Source organism: Larus michahellis, chromosome 2 (genome assembly GCF_964199755.1).
Source record: "Larus michahellis chromosome 2, bLarMic1.1, whole genome shotgun sequence".
In the NCBI taxonomy this organism is placed as follows: domain Eukaryota; kingdom Metazoa; phylum Chordata; class Aves; order Charadriiformes; family Laridae; genus Larus; species Larus michahellis.
The window spans coordinates 35,294,658-35,316,270 of NC_133897.1; the positions used below are offsets into that span (position 1 = coordinate 35,294,658).

The 21,613-nt window shown below is 43.0% G+C and overlaps 1 protein-coding gene across 1 annotated transcript in view; it reads left to right on the plus strand.

The window, feature by feature from the left end:
- The first annotated feature begins 7,106 nt into the window (after window positions 1–7,106).
- The window catches only part of SP4 (Sp4 transcription factor), a 30,122-nt gene continuing 15,615 nt past the window's right edge, over window positions 7,107–21,613 (plus strand). The window contains exons 1-3 of the mRNA XM_074574828.1: window positions 7,107–7,591; window positions 8,265–8,365; window positions 8,851–10,405. Coding sequence (XP_074430929.1) covers window positions 7,585–7,591; window positions 8,265–8,365; window positions 8,851–10,405 — 1,663 coding nt within the window. The 5' untranslated portion in view covers window positions 7,107–7,584. The remainder of the gene's footprint in view (window positions 7,592–8,264; window positions 8,366–8,850; window positions 10,406–21,613) is intronic.

Sequence of the window (21,613 nt, forward strand, 5' to 3'; positions counted from 1 at the left end):
AGTAAAACTGCATCATATTGAAGAGTCGAGATTAGAAAATATATTTGAGACTATGGAATGTGCTTGCTTTGTCAGTAGTTTTTTTTCTATTAGAGTTCAGGGGTAAAAATTCTACCTCACGTTCTCCTATACACCTGCTGTACTTGTAGACTTGAATTTACAGTTATAATAATGGATTTTCTCAAACAAGAACTGCTGTTATTGACATGTCTCTCGTGGAACATTTTTTTTCATTTATTAATACAAGATTTGTGCAGAACTGGGTCATCAGTAGCATGTAAAAAAAATGGGTCACAAATTGCAAATTATGCAGAGCATAGGATATCCTGCCTATGCTTACCTGTATTTTAGGCATGTTAACTAGTACCTTAGATTGTACCGCATCCCACTTTCCCATCCTCTGGCTCTTTGTAAGCTGCCAGCCCTGTTTCGCGGCAGGGAACAGGGGAGAGGGATCGTGCTTCTGTCTCTGAAGCACACAACAGCTTAAAAAAAGCTCATATAAAATACCACAGAACTGTCACCACACTCACCATCAGAGCCTCTCCATTTTTGCAAGACGAACTGAGCAAGAAGCACGTATCTGGGCACGCAGCAGCGCTTTCAGGGGCAGCGCAGATGCATGCAGACTTCCTGAGACAGAAGCGTTGTTTCCTGCGCACAATGGGACACATGAAATAGGCTGCAAAGTTGGAGTTACATCAGGCATGACCTTCCGAATAGTCAGATATTGTCACTGATGACAAAGACGGGATCCCGTTGAGCGTCGTGCCTGGCTCCGTGAGAAGAGTTCTGCAAACCCAGGTGGGGCAGCTCAGCAGCAAAATGAGATTTCTAGAATGGGAAGTACAATATTAATGGTAGATTTGTGATAAGTTCAGCCCTTATTTGGTGAGGCAATCACTAGTATAAGCCTGTTGTTGAACAAGTAGAGTAGGACAACTAGTCATGCAGAGACCCAAAGCATACTTCCACTATATTAGTGCTCCAGCAGTGTGTTGTGACTGGAAAATCAAAAGCAAGCAAGGTTATTTAGGAAATTAAAACAACCATTTCAATAAGAATTGGTAGCAGACTCTTCTCGGATACTTTCTCAACTGTATCAGGGTCAATGAAGGGGAAAAAAATACTCCCCACATATTCAGGTCTCCGTGCTCGAGATCAAAAGGAAGGAGTAATTGTGTTGTAAGCGTTGAGGGATATTAATTGTTTTGCATAAATAAGGTAAGTTTTAAGTAGAATAAATTACTTAGGATAATAATTTGGTGTGATTTGTGCTGCTTGCTTAGCTCTACTCAACCTGAGCAGCTAGATCTGCTGAAACCTTTAGGCCGTGAGAAAGCTATTCTTCTCAGTACTTTTCCTAGCAGATGGTACAGTGTTGTTTAATCTTTTAGCATGGGAAAGTACTGGATATCATACTGATGTTTTGGTAGTGTTTCTCTCAAGTCCAGGACTCTTCAGTTCCCCATGTTCTGCCAACAATGACAGGTGCACAAGGAAAGTAACCAGAAGATGCAGAGGCTCTAACCCTTGATGTAAACTGCAGACCAACAAGATAAGAGCCTGGCAGCCTGGACATAGAAAAAGAATCCAATTAGATGTTAGAAGACCCCAGACCACAAATCACCATTGGACTAAAAGATGCATGGACAGCACATGAAGGGCATGTGAGGGGTGGGTGTACGGATCACAAGGGTATAATTGCCCAGCGATTTCTTTATTCAGAGTCCCTCTCTTTGGAGGCACCCAGCTCAGGCTGTTCTTGCTGCTGTACCTTTCAATAAACTATTTTATGAAATCCAGTGCCTGAGACTGCTGCAGGAAACCTAGGGTTGAGCCTGAAGAAGGAGGAAGCATGCCCAGGAGTAAGTGTGTGTGTGTGTGTGTGCAACACCACAAATGGTGAGTGAATGCTTGGGCCGCAGCTTCTCTTTTAGCAATAAGCTGTTGTAGATAACCACGGAAGACAAAGGCAGTGTCAGGTGATTTAGCAAGGTGCATGATGTCAGGGTGTCCTACAGCGCTCTCCCAGCCATACTGACAGAACGAGGCTATGATCCCCCAAGTTTCCAGCATGCAGAGATCAACAGACTGACCCATCAAGAGCCACGGGTGACTGTGCCTGCACCCCGATGTCCAAGCTCACGAGCTCATCCATTGGCAATCTCCACTGAGACCTTTTCAATTACTGCTTCAGTTGCTTGTCAAATGGTAGCTGGATGTGTGTGCTCAAAGAAAAATCACTGATCTTCTGTCAGACTTGATTCTAACTACGGCCTTCCTACCATTTTTTTTACATATTTAACAGTATCTATCTCCTAATTGTGAGGATTAGGATCCCAAGGTTTTTCCTTCCCTAATTAATTTTGCAGTAATGATGGTAGGTTATGTCACATCGTTAGCAGCGGGGGCTCTCTGGCTTGGGAGAAAGGAGAAGGCAAGATGTCTGCAGAGACTTAGATTTGCCAGAAGTTAGTGACAGCAGAAGAGAAACCAGACACTCAATAATGACAAGCAGAATCAAGTAGCTCCTTGAGTTCAAACAAACTTTGAGCAAGACTTTATTTTAGTTTTCAAATTTGCAATAGGTCAGGCATAGAAAACTGTACAGAAGAGAATGATCACTGCCTTACAGAAGAGAATGGTCACTCTGCCTTAAGGTATGCACATCACTTTCATGCCGGGTGATGTGATTCTGGGTGATGAAAAAGGACATCTTTGACTAAGCCAGGAGAAGCTCACCAATGAATGTCCTTGAACTGATGTGCATGCTGTGCCCTTGGACATGCTGGATCGCAGCTGTGACAAGGAATGAAGTCCAATATCTTGAGTAATGTCAGGTGGATTCCAATTTTCTACCCTAAGCTAAAAGCTCACTTTTACAATATCTGACACAATATCACACAGTGGTCAGGGTTGATTTGGTGGGCCCTGTCTAGACTCACATTATTGCATAAATTCTGTTCAGAATAAATAAATGCTTGATTCAGTGTCTGAGACAGACCTGTTTTCTCATAATTACCACCACGTAGTTATGACATGAGAAAATTCTAGGAGAATATCAGGCAAGTGAGAATGAGGTGCAATGGGCATAGATGTGGTAGAAGGGAAGGGGAGATCTCTGCTTCAGGCTTGGACAAGTTAGGGCCATGGTAGGCAGAACTGGAGCATTTACTTTTACCATTGGGTCTTTCTGGAGACAGAATTCTTAACCCAGTCCCCCAGGCTGATGCATTTACAAAAAAAACAACACTACAGAAGAATTCATTCCTTGAGTTCCCATGGTGTTTTTGATAGATGTTTTCCACAGAATCCAATCAGGTCAAATACCTCTGACTTGGTCCACTTGGGTTCATGTGGAATAATGCCTATGGAGTGTGCTTGCCAAGTACACGATTTCCACTGTGGCTCTGGTCCAGGCTCTGTCTGATCAGTAACGCTATGCCGTCACCAAATTCTTCGAAGCTCCTGTTGTTAGAGCCAAGACATTTTACAACACAACACCAGACTCCAGCAAGGGCCCAAATAAAAGAAGAAAAATATGCACCCAAACCTGCATGTACACAAGGAAAGTGATTCCTTGGAAACTTTGGGTAGCATGACAAAGCAGCATCAACAGCAAAAAGGGAGCATGAAAGAATTGGCAAAAGAGCCTTTGGGCTGCTGAAGAAGGTTTGTTCAGAAATACCGACATCTGACACCTGATCTTGCATAACCCTGCCAGACAAAAATTATTCCTTCATTTGTTTATTTCTATATTCTTACCCCAACCTTCAATCAAATGGAGTGGTCTTATACTAGTTCAACACCTTGTGTCTAAGGGCTGCAGTATTTTTAATCTAGTACTAGCTACCCTACAACCAGATTTACAGTTTCGCAAAGCCACTGTTTCAGTACTGTCTCTGCTGTTTACAGCTGCTGGCCTCTCGGCTCTCTCTGTCCAAATGCAACCTATGTAAATGCTGGCAGATAGTAGAGAGGGTAACCAATGAAACTGGAGCACGCAGCCAGCTGTCTCTCCCTCCCCCTTCACACCCCCCTCTTTTTTTTTTCTTTGTAAAGATATTTAGGTGTTGTTCTGTTCAGCATTACAAGCCTCACTGTGCTCTGTAGAGCAATGCCTAAATATGCTGAAAAATCTCAGTCAGTGTGCTAGGTGAAAAATCAATGAATGCTAAGAGAGCAAGCCAGAATTAACATAAAGGAAGACAGAAGACAGTTTGGGAGCTTAAAAAAAAAAAAAAAGAAATGCAAAACACAGGTAGGAATTTTGGGTAGAAGAGTATTTTTGAGGTGGGGAAAAGAGTGGGTATTAGAACCAGGAAAGAAAGAGGCAAAAAACAATGGGAAAAGTAAGATCCAGGGAGGTAGCTTCACAGGGGAAAAAAATGAAAAAATGGAGAAGAAGATGATGAAATCATGGTACTAAAGAATGTCATCAAAAGATTAGAAAACCAGAAACAAAATGTAGAACTGGTAAACAAAGAGGCAAAAAACTGCCCACATGAATACAGAGAAAGGATAATTAAAATACTAAAACCAAGAAGCTAAACTCTTTGTAATTAAACAATACATATATATATACTATGAGAGATGCCAAACTGTACAGACTCAGCACTAAGTAGATTTTCTTAGTTTGGGCTGTTGTGCAAACCAGCCACCCTCATGTGATACTATGCCTGAGCTACATCTTGCCAGGAACCTCGCATTTCAGTGGGTCTCTGCTCACCCACACATTTCCACGTTGTGCTCTCTTCCTGGGTATCAACACACTTTTAAAGTTCTGAGCCTGAAAGACTGTGGTAATGAAAACCTTTTACTTAATTTTTCCCTATTTCTGATATTTTTCTTTCATCCATTCCAATAGCAGTTGGGGCTCCTGTATCAACAAATACACATCCTCAGACCTAATCCTACTTCAACAGGTGACTTCTGCTGACTTCTACGAGAGCCCACAGAGAGCAATCAGTATCAGGGTGCACAGGGTAGGTACTGGTTAATGTGGGAACAATGCTGAAAGAGGCAGGCTCAGAAAGCTTAAGTTGGCAGAAAGAATTTAAACAAGAGTGACATTTGGAATTTGGGAAAGAGTAGGTGATATAGGAGTAACTGTGGATTGTAAAAATATATTAAAATTATGATGCCCCTACTGAAACCACCTACACCACCACCATCTTTTATCTGTTGCTTCAGTCACTTCCCAAATTGAGACAGAGCTTTTACTCTTTGCACTCTAGAGACAGATTTTTCAAAAGCACTGTACCTACAGCCACCGATCCAGTGGAATCCAGTGAAAGTTTAAAAACTGTCTCTCATGAAAAAAATGGCCTTGCTAATACATTTGCCCATTCTTCATGCAACTTCTCATTCAGGAGGCCCTTCGTATCCCGCCTTTCAGAGCCCTGAGGCAGGGGTAGGCTGCGGTGCCCTGACGACTCTCACCCAGGACCCCCACCTGCTGCCCTGGGGCCAGAGCTCCACCAGAGCTCAGACCTGGCCCCAGACCCAGCCCTGTGGTGGAGCTGACGCCATCTCCTGCTCATCTGATGACCACTGGACCATCGGCAGGTCCTGTTGCCACCCTGGCCCTGCTCGGATGTGGGGGACAGCACCCTGACTGCAAGGACACTGCCGTGCCGGGCTGGGGTTGCCTCAGCAGCCGGCTCCCTCCCAGGGCAGCTCCACTCTTCCCGCTCCCTGGCACTGCCTAGAAGGCACTGAGATTTGGCTGAGCTGTAAACTGTGAGATATTACCATTTGCTTACCTGAATTTATTCAGCATTTGTAAGGTCATTTTCTGCTGCACCTTCTTGCGACCTGTCTGTTCTGACTGCATACAATGCCTGGTAACAGCCTGTGTTATGTTTATTTCTGATCATTTTCTTACTCTGCAATAGACAAGCTTAACATTTCTGCATTTGCCGTCTTCCAGAGGGTGTGCTGGAGGCCTGGGCTGGAAATTGAGGGCGTCCTCATCCCTTTGAAGGATGAAACTCTTGGAACAGCTGGTAAAGAAATTCTTTGGCACTTTTGTCACTGACTTGTGGTTAGTAGGTGCTCTGCATTACTTGACAAAGAATTTAGGTATGTAGTATACAAAAAATTAAACTGACAGATCAGCACACATGTACCACTACCATCAAATTTCTTCCAAATTTGAATGGTGTTAACAGGCTTTGCCATGCTGCCAGTTTTTGCAGGTGCACCATTTCTTGCACCGCACCACAGCCACAACCAGTTTCGCTTTACCCAGCTGTCCTTCCAAACCAGCCAGGTTGAGCAGGCAACACCGGGGCCTGCTCCCACAGGGAGCGGGCAGCATGACAACTGGAAGAAACCAACACCACAACCATATTTTTTTCTTCTCGTAACGCAACGACGACCAGCCTGACCCACCGCAGGGCTGACTCCCGCTCTGTCACTCTGCAGCGAAGGCTACACAAAACGCTGACCCGCCGGGACCCGAGGCCCCGCTCCCTGAGCCCGGCCTGCAGTGCCGCACCTGCCGCCCAGAGAGCCCCCCCCGCCCTCTCTGCGCATGCTCCGCGCCCACGCCAGAACTACATATCCCGGCGTGCCGCGCGCGCCCGCCGCGGCGGCTGAGCCAATGGGGAGGAGGAGGCTAGTTCCCGCCCCCCTCGCCCCCGACTGCGGGAACTGTCCCCAGCAGGTGTGGAAAGGAATCCCTGGGCCGCCCTGCCTCTGCCGTTACTGGGGAAAGCTGTTACAACGGAGGAGCGGAGCGGGGACGGTGGGGGATAGGCCCTGGCTTCCATCTGGGCTGGGGGGCGGTTTGAGCAGAGCAGGGTGCGGGGGCAGCGCCTCAGAGCGGGGGGAAGCTGCCTTCCCGCGCGCTTGTCAGTTACGAGCGCTCGAGGCCGGCAGGCGCCACCCGGTTGGCCCCAGCGCCGGCCGCGGCCCCGCCTAGCCCCTCGCCCAATTGGCTGGTGGCCTCGTCAATCCCCATCCCCGAAGGCGCGAGACGGCTCCGGCTGGGCTCCGCCCCGCGGCGGCCGGGCCCCGCCCAGCCCCGTCCTCCACCCGCGCGCTCGTCGGGCCTCGGTTGCCACGCCCCCTCTGGCCCGGCTAGCAGACGAGGAGGAGGAGGAGGAGGAGGAGGAAGACGAGGGCTCTGGGCCTGCCCCGCTGCTTGCCGGGGCCGGGCTCGCCGGGCGTCTGCGTCCCGCCCCCGCCCCGCCTCCTCCTCCCCCCCTCCGCCTGCGGCGTGGTGGAGCCGGGCTGAGGCGGAGCGGGGCGGCCGGAGAGGCTGGCGGCTGGGCTCGGTTTCCTGCTCGGTGGGCGTCAGCCGGGCCCCGGCGGGCCCCGCCTCCCCCGGCCGCCCGGCCGGCCCCGCAGCCGTCAGTCAAGGCAGCGGGCTGAGGCCGGCGGCGGCGGCGGGCGGAGAGAGAGGCAGCTACGCCACAGCCCAGCGGCGGCCATTCGTGGAAAAATAGGCCGTCCCGCTCCTCCCAGCTCCGGCTGCGACCGGCCTTCTCCCCGCTACCCCCACCCCACCCTCCGCCTCCTCCTCCTCCTTCTCCTCCCCCCTAGAGCGGCGCCTCAGCGGGGCATTAATGCGGGATGAGCGGTATGTAACCCCCTCCCTCTCTCCCTCCTGTGCACACCCCTCCCTCCCTCCGCTCCTCCCTCCACCCTTCATCCCCCCTCTATCCCGCCCTCCCGGGTTCCCCCTTTTCTTCCCCGCTTCTCCCCCTTCTTACCCCGCGCTTCTCTTGCTGCCCCTCCGCCCATCCGTGCTGCCTCCCCCTGTGCCCCCTTTCTTCTCTCCCTCCCATGCCTGCCCCTCCGACTTGCCTCCTCCGTACCTCCCTCCTCCATTCCCCCTTTCTTCGCTAACCCTCCCTCCTGTGCACATCCCTCCCTCCTTCATTCCTCTTTTCCTCCCTCTTTCCCTCCCATGCACAGCCCTCCTCCTGCCCCCTAAAGCATCGACGGCCACTCAGTGGCCGTCGATGCTTTAGGGGGCAGGAGGAGGAGGAGGGTTGTGGGTGGTTTTTTTCCTGCTGTCTCTGGGAGAGGAAACCAAACCTCCCCTTTCTGGGTGTTAACTCTCCAGCCCCCATGGGTTGGGTTTCAAACCACGTTTCTTAGGACTCGTTCTTTTGTAATAATGATTTGCGCTGTTGTTTTTATGAAGAGGTAAAGGCGACAAGCTGGAAACGAAAAAGGATATATGCTCGTAGGTTTTGTTGTATAAATGAAGGTGAATAATTAACCTGTTACACTTGATATTTTTGCAGATCAAAAGAAGGAGGAAACTATGCCCACAGAGGGAGAGAAATCTCCCGAGGCAGAGAATAACAACAATAATAATAAAAAAGGGAAAACTGGAGGCTCACAGGTAAAGCACACACACACGAATAGGGAAGTGCCCAAACTATTAGCATTTAAAATGAAATGTTCAGCTTACAGCATTTCCTGCTCAAGGCATCTTTCTTTGGGTTGGATGAGGCGTAGTTGGTTGGGTGCAATATTTTTACTGCCTGGACATGTTTTTTTGATTGTATTTTGCAGTGATCAGCTGCAGTAGAAGCATTTTTAAAATTTTTGTTTATTTTAGGGGGAAAAGAAATACTGGATTGAGGATGCAGTTGATGTCCTGGCTGTCGCATATTCATCGATAATTGAGGGCTTTATGTTTACAGATTATATACAGAAATACATACTTCCTTTTTCAGAACCATATCATTGGTCTCTATGCAGAAGCCCTTTTTTTTTTTTTTTTTTTTTTTTTTTGCTTCCTGTGTAAACCTTAATGCTTACTTCTGATGGTTCATACTCATGCTTGTCTCCTGAATCTGTTCTGTTTTCTCTCTCGCCGGATAGGATTCTCAGCCTTCACCTCTCGCTTTGCTAGCAGCCACTTGCAGCAAAATAGGAACTCCTGGTGAGAATCAAGGAACTGGACAGCAGCAGATTATTATAGATCCAAATCAAGGTTTGGTGCAGCTTCAGAATCAGCCACAGCAACTAGAATTGGTAACAACTCAGCTTGCTGGAAACGCTTGGCAGCTTGTTGCCGCTGCTCCTTCTGCTTCAAAAGAAAATAATGTTGCTCAACAAGGATCTTCCGTTGCCTCGAGTGCAGCAAGTCCCTCCAGCAGTAACAATGGAAGTGCATCTCCTTCAAAAACTAAATCGGGCAATTCTTCTGCAACAACCCCTGGACAATTCCAAGTCATTCAAGTACAAAATCCAAGTGGTAGTGTCCAATACCAAGTGATCCCACAGATTCAGACAACAGAAGGTCAACAGCTTCAAATCAATCCCTCTAATGCTACTGGTCTGCAAGACATACAGGGTCAAATTCAGCTTATTCCTGCAGGGAATAATCAAGCTATCCTCACAACTGCAAATAGGACAGCTTCGGGGAGCGTTCTTGCTCAAAACCTAGCGAATCAGACAGTTCCAGTCCAAATTAGGCCTGGTGTTTCCATACCACTGCAACTGCAAACTATTCCTGGTACTCAGGCGCAGGTTGTAACGACGTTACCTATAAACATTGGTGGGGTAACCCTAGCATTGCCTGTGATAAACAATGTGGCAGCTGGAGGAGGTTCGGGTCAAGTTGGCCAGTCTACTGAGAGTGGAGTTTCTAATGGAAATCAGCTAGCATCAACACCCGTCACTTCTGCCTCTGTTACTACAATGCCAGAGTCTCCTTCCTCATCTTCCACCTCTACGACCACTGCCTCAACATCTCTAACGAGCAGTGACACGCTAGTAAGCTCTGCAGAAACAGGACAGTACACAAGCACAGCAGGCAGCAGTTCAGAGCAGACAACTGAGGAACCTCAAACCGCTACAGACTCTGAAGCACAGAGCTCCAGTCAGCTTCAGTCCAATGGACTACAGAATGTCCAGGATCAGTCGAGTTCCCTTCAGCAGGTCCAAATCGTAGGTCAGCCTATTCTGCAGCAGATACAGATCCAGCAGCCTCAGCAGCAGATTATTCAGGCCATTCCTCCACAGTCGTTTCAGCTCCAGTCAGGACAGACTATACAGACCATCCAGCAGCAGCCTTTGCAGAACGTTCAGCTGCAGGCAGTGAGTCCAACTCAGGTGCTCATCAGGGCTCCAACTTTAACACCATCAGGGCAGATCAGCTGGCAAACTGTACAGGTTCAGAATCTGCAAAGCCTTTCAAATCTTCAAGTTCAAAATGCTGGGTTACCCCAACAGCTAACCATTACCCCCGTGTCTTCAAGTGGTGGCACAACCATTGCCCAGATTGCACCAGTGGCTGTTGCTGGTACCCCCATCACCCTGAACGCTGCCCAGCTTGCTTCAGTACCTAATCTTCAAACAGTAAGTGTTGCCAACCTGGGTGCTGCAGGTGTTCAAGTTCAAGGAGTTCCTGTTACCATTACGAGTGTTGCGGGTGAGTGGTCTGACAAAGTTTTGGGGTTGTTTTGTTTTGCTTTGTTTTTGGTTTTTTTTTTTTTAAAAACTATTGCAAGAATACCAGACAGTTTTGAATTATACTTTTTTTTTCAGGATTTTCGGTAATAAATATTAAAACCTTAACTGTGAGGAAATACGTTATCACTAAAATTCAGATTTTAAAACAGCAGACGCTTCTCCTAAACATTGAGCTAATATTACCAGTTGCGTAAATTGAGATGGAACTGTTTCTATTTGATAACTATCCTTAAATGATCCTATTCTCCATCTTATTAAAGACTGGTAGGCTTTGGGAATGAACGTGAGACTTTACTGTCAGAGCTTTCATGTGTTTAAAAAACAACAGCAAAAAGCTTTTTCCAACGAGGTAGTATTCCTAATCTCTGCATGGGGGATGTAGGATGAGAAAGGTGACAGTGTGTGAACTGGCATGTCTTGTGTCATGGCATGCGTCTGTATGGAACTATTTGTTGTATTCTGCACTAGCTCCTAAAGTTGTTCCCTTAAAAGTTTGAGCTCTGCAAAGAGATTGAGTGGTATAAGGTATGCTTGTGCACAGCATAGTTCCTGTGACTTGTCCTTTTAAAAAAATAAAAACAACTGGTAATTGTACCTCGGTATTTGCTGATGAACTTTTGATACGTATTATGAAATGCCTGCTTGGTTATGCTGGTCTAATAGTTGGAAAAGGAGCTCTTGAAAGGCTCTAGGCTGAATAACAGAGTTTAGTTCTAAAATAAATTCTGTGCAAGGTCTCTGCAGTGTCTCAGTAGGGGAACTTTATATATAAAATTTGTAAACTCTTAACAATTCAGGTAAAACTTGATTTAGGGGTTCTCTCTGCCAGTTTGATAACTGCTTGCATAAGCTTGGTTTTATTTCGTATAGGTGAAAGTCTTCTGTTGTGGTAGTTACAATAAACTTTTTTCTTATAAACCGACAACAGATACAGTTTTTTAGTATAAGAAAGAAAAGTATATGGTAAGAAAAAACTCATGTTTAACTACTGTCCTGTCTGCATAAACAAATGTTAGTATCATATTGACTCTTAATCCTTTTTTTTTTTTTTTTTAATAATCATATGCTAAGATAAGAAATGTTTAACTAGAAAAAGGTTGTTCCCTTTAGTTTAAACACTTTAGAAGAGGCTAAACATAATTTGATAATAAGAAATTTGCCATTGGGAGAATTTCATCTGCTATGGTACTGTTCAGCACTTGATGGCATGAGCTGGGTTGGATGCACTAAACCTGGTTTACTTGCGGAGTGTTACAGATATGTTAATCTGGGTAATCGGAATTAAAATCTTGACCTTGTGTTTAGCTGTAATGGTTCAAAAAGAAGTTTCAGTCTGCTGGAGCTGACCAGCTGCTACAATATCTTGCAGTCCAATTTGCCTTGGAAAAATTTTTCTTGTTAAGAAGGTGGTGATTGACTAGTGTTGTTAGAAGTTCCTACTTTGGTAGGGGATTCTTCATAGCAAGCCTGCTTGGGAACAGCTTAGATTTGGGGGTACAGGAAGAACCTTTCTGTATGCAGGTTTTTGCTGTTTACTAATGGTGTACAACTGTTTAGTATGCCGTAATAGGTATTAGAACAAGAGATTCTGAATGTCATCTTGCTTAGTTATCTTGACTGCACCTCTGCTCACATGTCATATCTTTTGGAAAATAAAGAGATTGAAATTTGTAATTGAGGGTGAAAGAAAGGGAATGAGTCACAAGTATGGTCGTGGAGAAGCCAAGCCTTTGTCATACAGGGTTCATACATTAATTGAATTTAAGCTTTGTGACCATTGAATTCCCCTCCACGTTTTTTGGGGGTTTTTTTGTTTTGTTTTTTTTTTTTTCTTTTTTTAATCCAGGTAGGCCTTATGGCTGTTTCCGTAGCACTTACAATTTTGTGCTAGCAGCAGTGAATCCTCCCACCTTTTCTCCATTCCTTCGCACGTAAAATACTATTCCTGTTTCCCAAGGCTTGAGGTTATGGAGAAGAACGAACTTTGAGAATGTGAGAGATTAGTTATCATTTTTTCCTCTTATTTGTCTCTACTTCTCTTCTGTGAAACTTCCTGATGCTACACTTTGGGAATGGGAGACATGGTAGCATGGAAAGGAGGGTGAAGAATGTCATGTGCAGTCCTTAATGCTATATTAAGTATTCAAGGAAAGAATGGTTATGAAATAGAAAATTACAAACACGTTGAAATCTAAACTTTGCTTGCCACTATAAGGAGTAGCCTGTCTTGATCAGAGGTATTAACTTCCTCAGAATTGCTGGGCTTTATTTGAAAGGTTTTTTTGCTGTTATTGTTACAGGAAACCTTTTAAAAAAAACAAAACCAAACTGCTCAGTTACCTCAACATCTGCAGACTGGTATTTCCATTGTTTTTCTGCAGTACCTAAGACTGTCGGTGTGAACTCTTTTGTATATTAATTGAATTCTCCAAAAGTGGATAAATTGCTACAAATAAGCAGTAGAAGCAGGTGTTAGAAATAAGCCATATGGAGGATGTCCAGAAAGTGTCAGGGAAAAGACTGAGTGAAGGACTTATCCCATGCATTGATTCAGAAGCTCTAACTTTGTTAGAAAAATAAAGTTACTTTGTCCTTCAAGGAAACCCAACTGATCAAGCCAGCTGAGTTTCAGGAAAAAAAAAATCACGATAAGTATTTGTCTGAAATAACTGTTTATTTGTGTTGTATTTCTGTCCTATGAACATTGGTTTTCCTAGTTATTTCTACAATGGGATAATTTAGGTACCTTTTTCCTAGTTTTTCAGTAATAAATGAAATAGTAAAGCAACAGAACTCTAAATATTTAATTGCAAATAAAAATTCTCAGCTTAAAATTGTTAGGAAATGCTAAGCTATAGAACTCTTTTAGGAAAGTCTCTTTTTTTTGGTCAAATGGATTCTAAATTCCAAAAGAGACAAATTTCACATTGGAAAGAAAAATATTAAAATCGTCAAGTATGTTTTGGTCTGCTTTTTATAATCTGTGTTACTCAAAGTCTCTGGTCCCAAGCTGTGTAGGCTCTATTGTAAGCCAAGCAAGAAGAGTAAGTGTCTTTGGGTTTTCTTTTGTTTTGTTGCGTTTTTCAGTTAAAAGTTCAAACCTTGCTCTTGATAAGTATCACACTTTGGGTTGTATATTGTGTGTGGTCAAAAAGCAGGGTAAAGCGGAGAAGTTCTCACATCGTTTCACTTTCTGGCCTGAGGAAGAACTCTTTCAATATCAATGATATAGGGGAAAATTACTTTTTTTACTGTGAGAGTGACCAAGCACTGGCACAGATTGCTGAGGGAGGTTGTGGACTCTCCATCTTTGGAGATATTGAAAAACTGTCTGGACGTGGTCCTGGACAATCTTCTCTAGGTGACCTTGGTTGAGCAGGGTGGTTGGACCAGATGACCTCCAGAGGGTCCCTTCCAGTCTATACCACTTTGTACGTCTTCTCAGCAAAATTTCACAGAATCACAAAGCGTAGTCAAAGGCGTAATTAAATGTACAGAAAAAAGCTGGATGAGAAGATAGAAACGAAGTATCTGAGCTTTAAAGACAGATCTTTAAACAATTATTTTAATTAAGAGCTAATCAAACAACAGATGACATAAAAGCAACTGTGTTTACTTGAACACGCGAGGATCTACAAATACCTGCCTTGCTGTGAGATCAGAACCTGTCATGGACTTTAAACAAGCTCATTCTGTAAACTGCATTTCTTCTGTGCTGTGTGAATTGTTTTATACATGATTCCCTGTGGAATGGGATAGCCTTAATGTTAACAGGCGGTGACTTCGTGAATGTAGCCCCTGTGAGCTTGGGGACAACCAGGTACTGCACAGTTCCCTTGCGTTTTTTTCAAGGCTTCTGCTGTGACAGCTGCAGATGCAAGTTTAAAGGATTCTTGTCCCGTCCCCCTGCCCCACCATCCCCTTCTTAAAATAAGGTATCACTTGCCTTTTTAAAGCTTATTTTCCAGCCCTTTCATTTGTCCAGATGTGTTAATTGACAACATAAATGACTATGTGGGAAAAACTTGGTTTAGTACTAGATGGTGCTAAGAAAAATATATCATTCATAAAACCATTTCCTTTTGCTGGGCTAAGTTTCTTTGTCCCTCAACACATTGGGCTTGGAGTATACAAGTTTTAGGAATAGCACAGAATGTGAACATTTGTGTATGCTGAAGAATATGGGGTGAGATAAAACAGACCAGTTAAACTGTAATGCTGAGTATTAATAGCTTCCCGGTAAAAGTTTTATGTTCTGCCTATAGGATTTCTATCACTGGAGCCCTCAGAAGAGGTTGCAAGCTTTTTCTGAACTTGTTCATTGTTTTTGCTGATAGTGGGAATCTATCGGTGGTGGAGATGGTGTCTTTTCAGAATAATTACCTGTTTCTTACGCAGAAAACAAAAAGTAATAGATCCTACTTTAATTGTACATCTCAAAGTAATTTTGTTACATCATAATGCAAGCGTTTGTCCCATACAAAAGTGTACAAGAGGCTTTTGTTTTAAAAATAGTGAAAAATATTAGTTATATTTATGTATACTTAGTCCAGACTTTGTTAGTTGTTCTAGGCAAAAATCACCAGATTCCATCACCTTGCAATTCAAGTTCAAGCCATTTTGTTTAAGATGAGTGGTGACGTGGCCTGAATTAATGGGGAATTTGGAATTCATTCTCGAAAATAACCTGGAGGAATGACTTCTGTTCAGTGGAACAGTCCGTTGCCTGGCAATACTGGAACTGGAGAGTTTTAAGTCTTTTGTAGGGATGTGCTGTGGACTCTAAAACATTTATTAATGACAATGAAGTCTAATACCAAGCGTTCTTATTGGGGCACTTTAAAAACATAATGAACCTTGCCCTTTTGTTTCATACTTTGTAGTAATATGAGTTACTAAGACATTTTTCTCCTTGACCACTACTTTTCATTGCACTGCTATTGGTAGTTATGCAGTCTGTCAATACCTCCAGGTCTCCTACAATCTTGTGCCTTTTCTCATTTGTCTGCATCCAACTTCATCCTGTCTTCAAGGCTTTCTCTTCCCTTTCCTTCTTTAATAACTCTTCTTGTGTAACAGTCACTAGTTTTAGGACTTGCTGTTCAAAGACTGAAGACATTGTTTAGGTATTACTGTCATTCTGGTTAAAACTTTGCAGGGGAGTTTGAAACATTCTACCAAATTCTTTAAACAGGAATAAAATGATACACAAGATTTAATGCATGTAACTCCACAACAGTGACTGGAAAAAGGAAAACATGACACCCATTTTTAAAAAGGGTAAAAAGGAGGACCTGGGAACTACCAACCAGTCAGCCCCACCTCTGTGCCTGGTAAGATCATGGAACAAATCCTCCCAGAAGCTATGTCAAGGCATATGGTTGACAGAGGTGATTAGAGAGCGCCCACATGGCTTCACAAGGGTAAGTCGTGCCTGACTAATGTGGCAGCTTTCTACGATCAAGTGACTGTGGTGGTAGGTAAGGGAAGAGCAGCTGATATCATCTACTGTGACTTTGACATGGTCCCATACAATAGCCTTGGAGAGATACGGGTTTTGTGAATGGACTATTAGATGGATAAGGAGCTGACTGTATGGCTACATTCAAAGAGTTGTTGTCAATGGCTCAATCTCCAAATGGAGATCAGTAATCAGTGGTGTCCCTTAGGGGTCTGTATTGGGACCAGTACTGTTCAATATCTTCATCAGTGAGACAGAGAGTGGGATTGAGTGCACCGTCAACAAGTTTGCAGACAACACTGAGCTGAGTGGTGCAGGTGATGTGCCTCAGGAACAGGATGCCATTTGGAGACACCTGGACAGACTTGAGAAGTGAGCCCCTGTGAACCTCATGAGCTTCAGCAAGGGCAAGTGCAAGGTCCTGCATTTGTGTTGGAGCAATCCCCAGTATCACCCAGTACAGACTGGATGATGAAGGGATTGAGAGCAGCCCTGTGGAGAAAGACTTGGGCATATTGGTAGATGAAAAGCTGGATGTAAGCCAGCAATGTGTGCTTGTAGCCCAGAAAACCAACCATATCCTGGGCTGCATAAAAAGCCGCAAAAAAAGAAGCGAGGCCAGCAGGTTGATGGGTGGGATTCTCTCCTTCTTGTCTGCTCTTGTGAGACCCCATCTGTAGTACTGCGTCCAGTTCTGGGGTCCCCGGTGGAAGACAGACATAGACCTGTTGGAGAGGGTCCAGAGGAGAGCCATGAAAATGATCAGAGGGCTGGAACATGTCTCCTATGAAGAAAGGCTAACAGAATTGGGGTTGTTCAGACTTGTGAAGCTCTGGGGAGACTTTATTGCAGCCCTTCAATATACAAAGGGAGCGTCTAAGAAAGACTGAGAGATACTTTTTACCAAGGCTTCCCTTGGTAAAAAGGGGCAAGGGGCAGCAGTTTTGAACTGAAAAAGGATGGGTTTAGATTGAATGTAAGGAAGAAATTCTTTACTGTGAGGGTGGTGAGGTTGCCCAGAGAAGTTGTGGATGCCTTATCCCTGGAAGTGTTCAAGGCCAGGGGGGATGGGACTTTGTGCAGTCTGATCAAGTGGGAGGTGTCCCTGCCCACAGCAGGGGGGTTGGAACTAAATGATCTTTAAGGTCCTTTCCAGCTGTAACCGTTCTATGATTCTATGAATATGAGAGTCAGAGGTGTTTCTGACCCTGTCTGATGCTGACTGCAGGTGATGCATGCAAGAATAATCTGCTGAGATACTCTTTCCACCATTCAGTGATCTGCAGCTCAGATTTTCCTGTGCCAGAACTGGGAATTTTTATTTTTTATTGTTTATATTTAATAATCCTTTATGGATTTCTTTGCTTCAGTGAATTTGTCTTTTTTGAATCTGTAAATTTTTTACGTGTTCAATACTTGTCTGCAATAAATTGTCCAAATTGTTGTGTAAGACACAATTTTTATTTAATGTTCTCAAACTCCTGTATTAAGAAAAATTAAATTATCCGATTCACCTCTATACCACTCACAGTCTTCTATTATCTCTGTCACATATGCCAGTTATTAAGTGAGGGGAAGGTGTTTAATCAGAAGTGTAATATTCTAGGACTTCAGTTATTGTATGAAAGAAAGAGCATTTACATGAAAAGTAACTTGTGGGTCTCCTTGCTCACGTTAACGTAATAGTGAGTATGTGTAAAGCAGAACTCAGTGAGTTGTATTCTAAGCAAGGAGAGATGCCTGTAGGTGGTAACAAGGTGAAAAAAGTTTAAAATAGCCACAGTATCTACAAGCAAACTGGCAAATATAAATACCAAGGGTGGAAGTCGAAGGAGCTGAAGGATAGTGGTTGTGTGATCTTTTGAATAACATCCAGTGTTTCCCTGGATGTTCATTGGCAAACAAGCTGCTGCAAATACCTTGAAAGAAACAAGCTTCAAGCTATGGAATCTGCAGTAAAAAGCTAAGTACAAAGAACTGAGCTATTTTCCAAGACCAGAAAAAATGCAGGAGTTTTTCTTAGTTTTTTACTTCATAGTGTGTTACTTGGCACTCTGAGGGTGTAGTTGGGAGGAGTATAGAAATTTAGCATAGTTTTTCCAAAGTCATGAAAGGTCACCTGCAACTGTTTGCAGGTTGCCTTGAGCTGAGAATTGTTGCTGAACCACAGTGTTCTAAATATTGTAGCATTAGCATCCTTTTCAAATGCTTCAGAGCAATTATAGAAGCATTTACTTTTCTAATTACAAAATTGCTTTGGTTGTGGGATTTTCTTAAACTGAAATTCAAAATAGTGGCAGAAACAGTTTAACAACTGCTGGTGAAAACAAATGTTTGCCTTGATGATGGTAGCTTAAAAATAAAGTAACAATAAACTGTTCCTGAACTTCGTGCATAAGGAATGCATAATCTACCTGCTCAGCTAAATTGCTTGTGGAGAATAACCTGATAAAGGTGGCTTAGTAAAACAAGCCTTTTCTGCCTGACCTGTGAGTAGCAAGGCATGACTTCATCATTATTTCTAGATAAAGTGGGGAGGGGAGTAATTTCAAGTACCAGCTTTGCTCATAATTGTGAGGTGAAACACGTTTCTAATGAGTTGTTTCTATTCTATCAGCTGCAAGAATTAAATGTAAGTTCTTAAGTCTTCAAAGAAGAATGTTAGTAAAACTGTATTTCCCTGTTAGAGTACGTGGTCTTATAAAAATGTTTCATCAGTACAGATGCACTCTCTGAGAATATCGGGTTTTGACATCTGAGCTCTCATTCCTTATTGTCAGAAATTGGAGCATATAGACCAGAAAATGAGTTGGCTGAACTTTCTTGGTCAGAAAATGTCAAGCAAGCAAACTGAGTGATACTGCACATCTTCATCAGCCTGTTAGTATTATTTTATTTTTTTTTAAGGGTGCTTAGATCCACACAAAGCCGACCTTCTTGTTCTTCCATTACCACCCAGGGCAGGTGTGCGGTGAGAAGCATATTTAAAATCTGATTTCAATAGCTTCCCCAGTGTAACTTAACTTATAGAGTACTTAGCTTCATGTGACTTTGACACTGGTAGACAAGACAAATCAATTCTTACTGTTAATATATTTAAAACGTTTCATGGCAATGGCGATTATTGAAAAATGTAACTATATGTGGAATGGGATGTCATGTTCTAAAGGAAATGTTAATTTCAAGTGTAAACATTTTTATTATTGAAAAACAGCTACATTTTTCAAAGATCAGTAATTTTTAATGGATAACTTAGTTAATAGAAGTTGGTTTATTCATATGCTGTAGCATAGTAGCTTTGGAAGTAGTCAGGACTGCATAATGAAATACAGTTTTTTATAGGGAATATTTTGCTCTTGTCATGACACTTTCACCAAGACAATAGCTCTGGATATCTGCGGTCTCTTGAGAAATGTAGCATCAGCACACGCTTAGGTTAGTTTGGGCGATAGTTCTATGGATTTCAATATGCATCCGTTCTTAAGAATGGAGTTTCGAGTGATGTTTTGTACTACTGACGGTGGCTAAAAGTCATATACCTTAATCAGCTGATTATTGGTAAACCATGTTATCCCAACATGCATAATTAGTCTTAATAGATTGGCAGTCTAGTATCATTTTGTTGTAAAGAGAAAATGAACAGTTAATATCCTTCTGCCAAAACAAACTTGGGATACATGTTAGGTACAAGTCTGACTTTTCTTAATTATAGACTACTTTCAAGTGATGATGTGACCGCTTTTACCTTGAGCAAAATACTGAAGTCTAAGAAATATGGGCCTTGGTTGTCTTGTTTCTTTGGTCATCAAGAAGTAACTCTGACTAAACCATCAAGGTCTTAAGTTGTTCTGAACCAAAAAGGAAGATTAAACATACTGTTTTATAGGAATAACAATGTTACAGAAGGAGCTGGCAGAAATTCCAGGGGTTTGGATCCTGGAGATATGCATGGCCCTTCTGTGATTCTATAATATGTAGATCTGTTGGTCCGTGCCTGATGAAGGCTGTAACAAAGTTACAGTTTTTACATTTTTGAAAAACAAATTAGTCTTTGTATTGGTTAACCTACCTACCCATAGGCTGTTATAAAACCAAGGCTTGTGTCTCATGTTTAGTCTTACTGTAAAAGGTCTTTAAAAATGTTTTATGAATCTTGTTTTTCCCATTAATAACTTTTAATCACCTTGCCAGTGTGTTTTTTTTGTTCTGAATAAATTATCAACTGCTATACAATTTAACCTAGTTTTAAAATCAGCTATTTTCTTTTATGTTGAGAACATTTTGAATGTATGTATCTGTTAACTAATCCCTCCTGTGTATAGACTCGTGTTTATTTTTATCTTGATTAATGTAAAGATAGCATTTCATATTGCCAAAAAGTTTACTTCAAGGACATTTGTGAACCTTCTAGTGAGGTGTAAAATATGTAAGCTAGCTAAACTGTAGTAGAAAAACGCCACAAAACCCAACAAAAAATCCCCCACTCCTCCCCCCAAAAAAGCAAACAGGGTACTGGAAACTTACCTTGCATTTTTTTAATGTCAGCCTCATTTGGTCCTTTCAAGATTAGGCTATTACTATTTCCATGGTAGTATGCAGAAATGGAACCGAGATGGTGAAAAACAGGCTTTCTGAGACTACTATTTTATTTTCCATATGGTAGAAGTGTGTAAGGTAGGTATTTAATTATATAATTTTTTTATTGTTACTGTTTGTCAGGTATTGAGCTCCTCTAGTCAAACTGTAGAGACTAACAGTCAACAAGTTTTTTTTCTAGTCCCATACCCAATACAGATTTAAGGGGAAGAGTTGGAAAAAAGAACTGGTCCAAGTTCTGTTGTGGCTGTAAGCTGTAGAATGACCTGACAGTTTGGGTGGGGTGATGGGGTAGACAGAGATGTTCAGTAAAAGTAAACTTAAAAACCTACATTTCTTAGATCTATTAGTAGTTTCCATGTAGTGCATCTGACATTTGGTAGCACAGTTGGTGCTTGGGTTTTCAGTTATCTGTTTACTCTAAGGTTCAGTACGCAGGGAATTACTTGTGTGAGGAAGTATTCCTGAACACTCATTCTAAATGCACTTTTCTTTTTGACTGCTTTTTCAATGATGATGAAAATCAGGGATTTTTGTTATACTACTGCCTTAGCAGTAGTATAGCAGGTTATTTTTCCTCATTCCAACTTCTTCTTTAGAATACCTAATAAATTGACTGTATTTTCTTTACATTTAAAGCCACAGCATCCAGAACAACCAGAGACATTGCTTTGTTTTGACTGAAACCTCTACTTGGTTGTGCAAGACTAAATTTTGTGAAACTGTAACTCAGTGGTTAATTTTCATAGAATTATAGAATGGTTAGATTTGGAGGGCACCTTAAGATCATCTAGTTCCAGCCCCCCTGCCATGGGCAGGGACACCTCTCACTAGACCAGGTTGCTCAAAGATGGGGCATCCACAGCTTCTCTGGGCAACCTGTTCCAGTGCCTCATCACCCTCACGGTAAAGAAGTTCTTCCTAATATCTAATCTAAATCTACCCTTTTTCAGTTTAAAAACATTACCCCTTATCCTATCGCTACACTCCCTGATAAACAGTCCCTCCCCATCTTTCCTGTAGGCCCCCTTCAGATACTTTTCTGTATCTGAAGGCTGCTATAAGGTCTCCCCAGACCCTTCTCTACCCCCCGGACCCAACTCTTTCAGC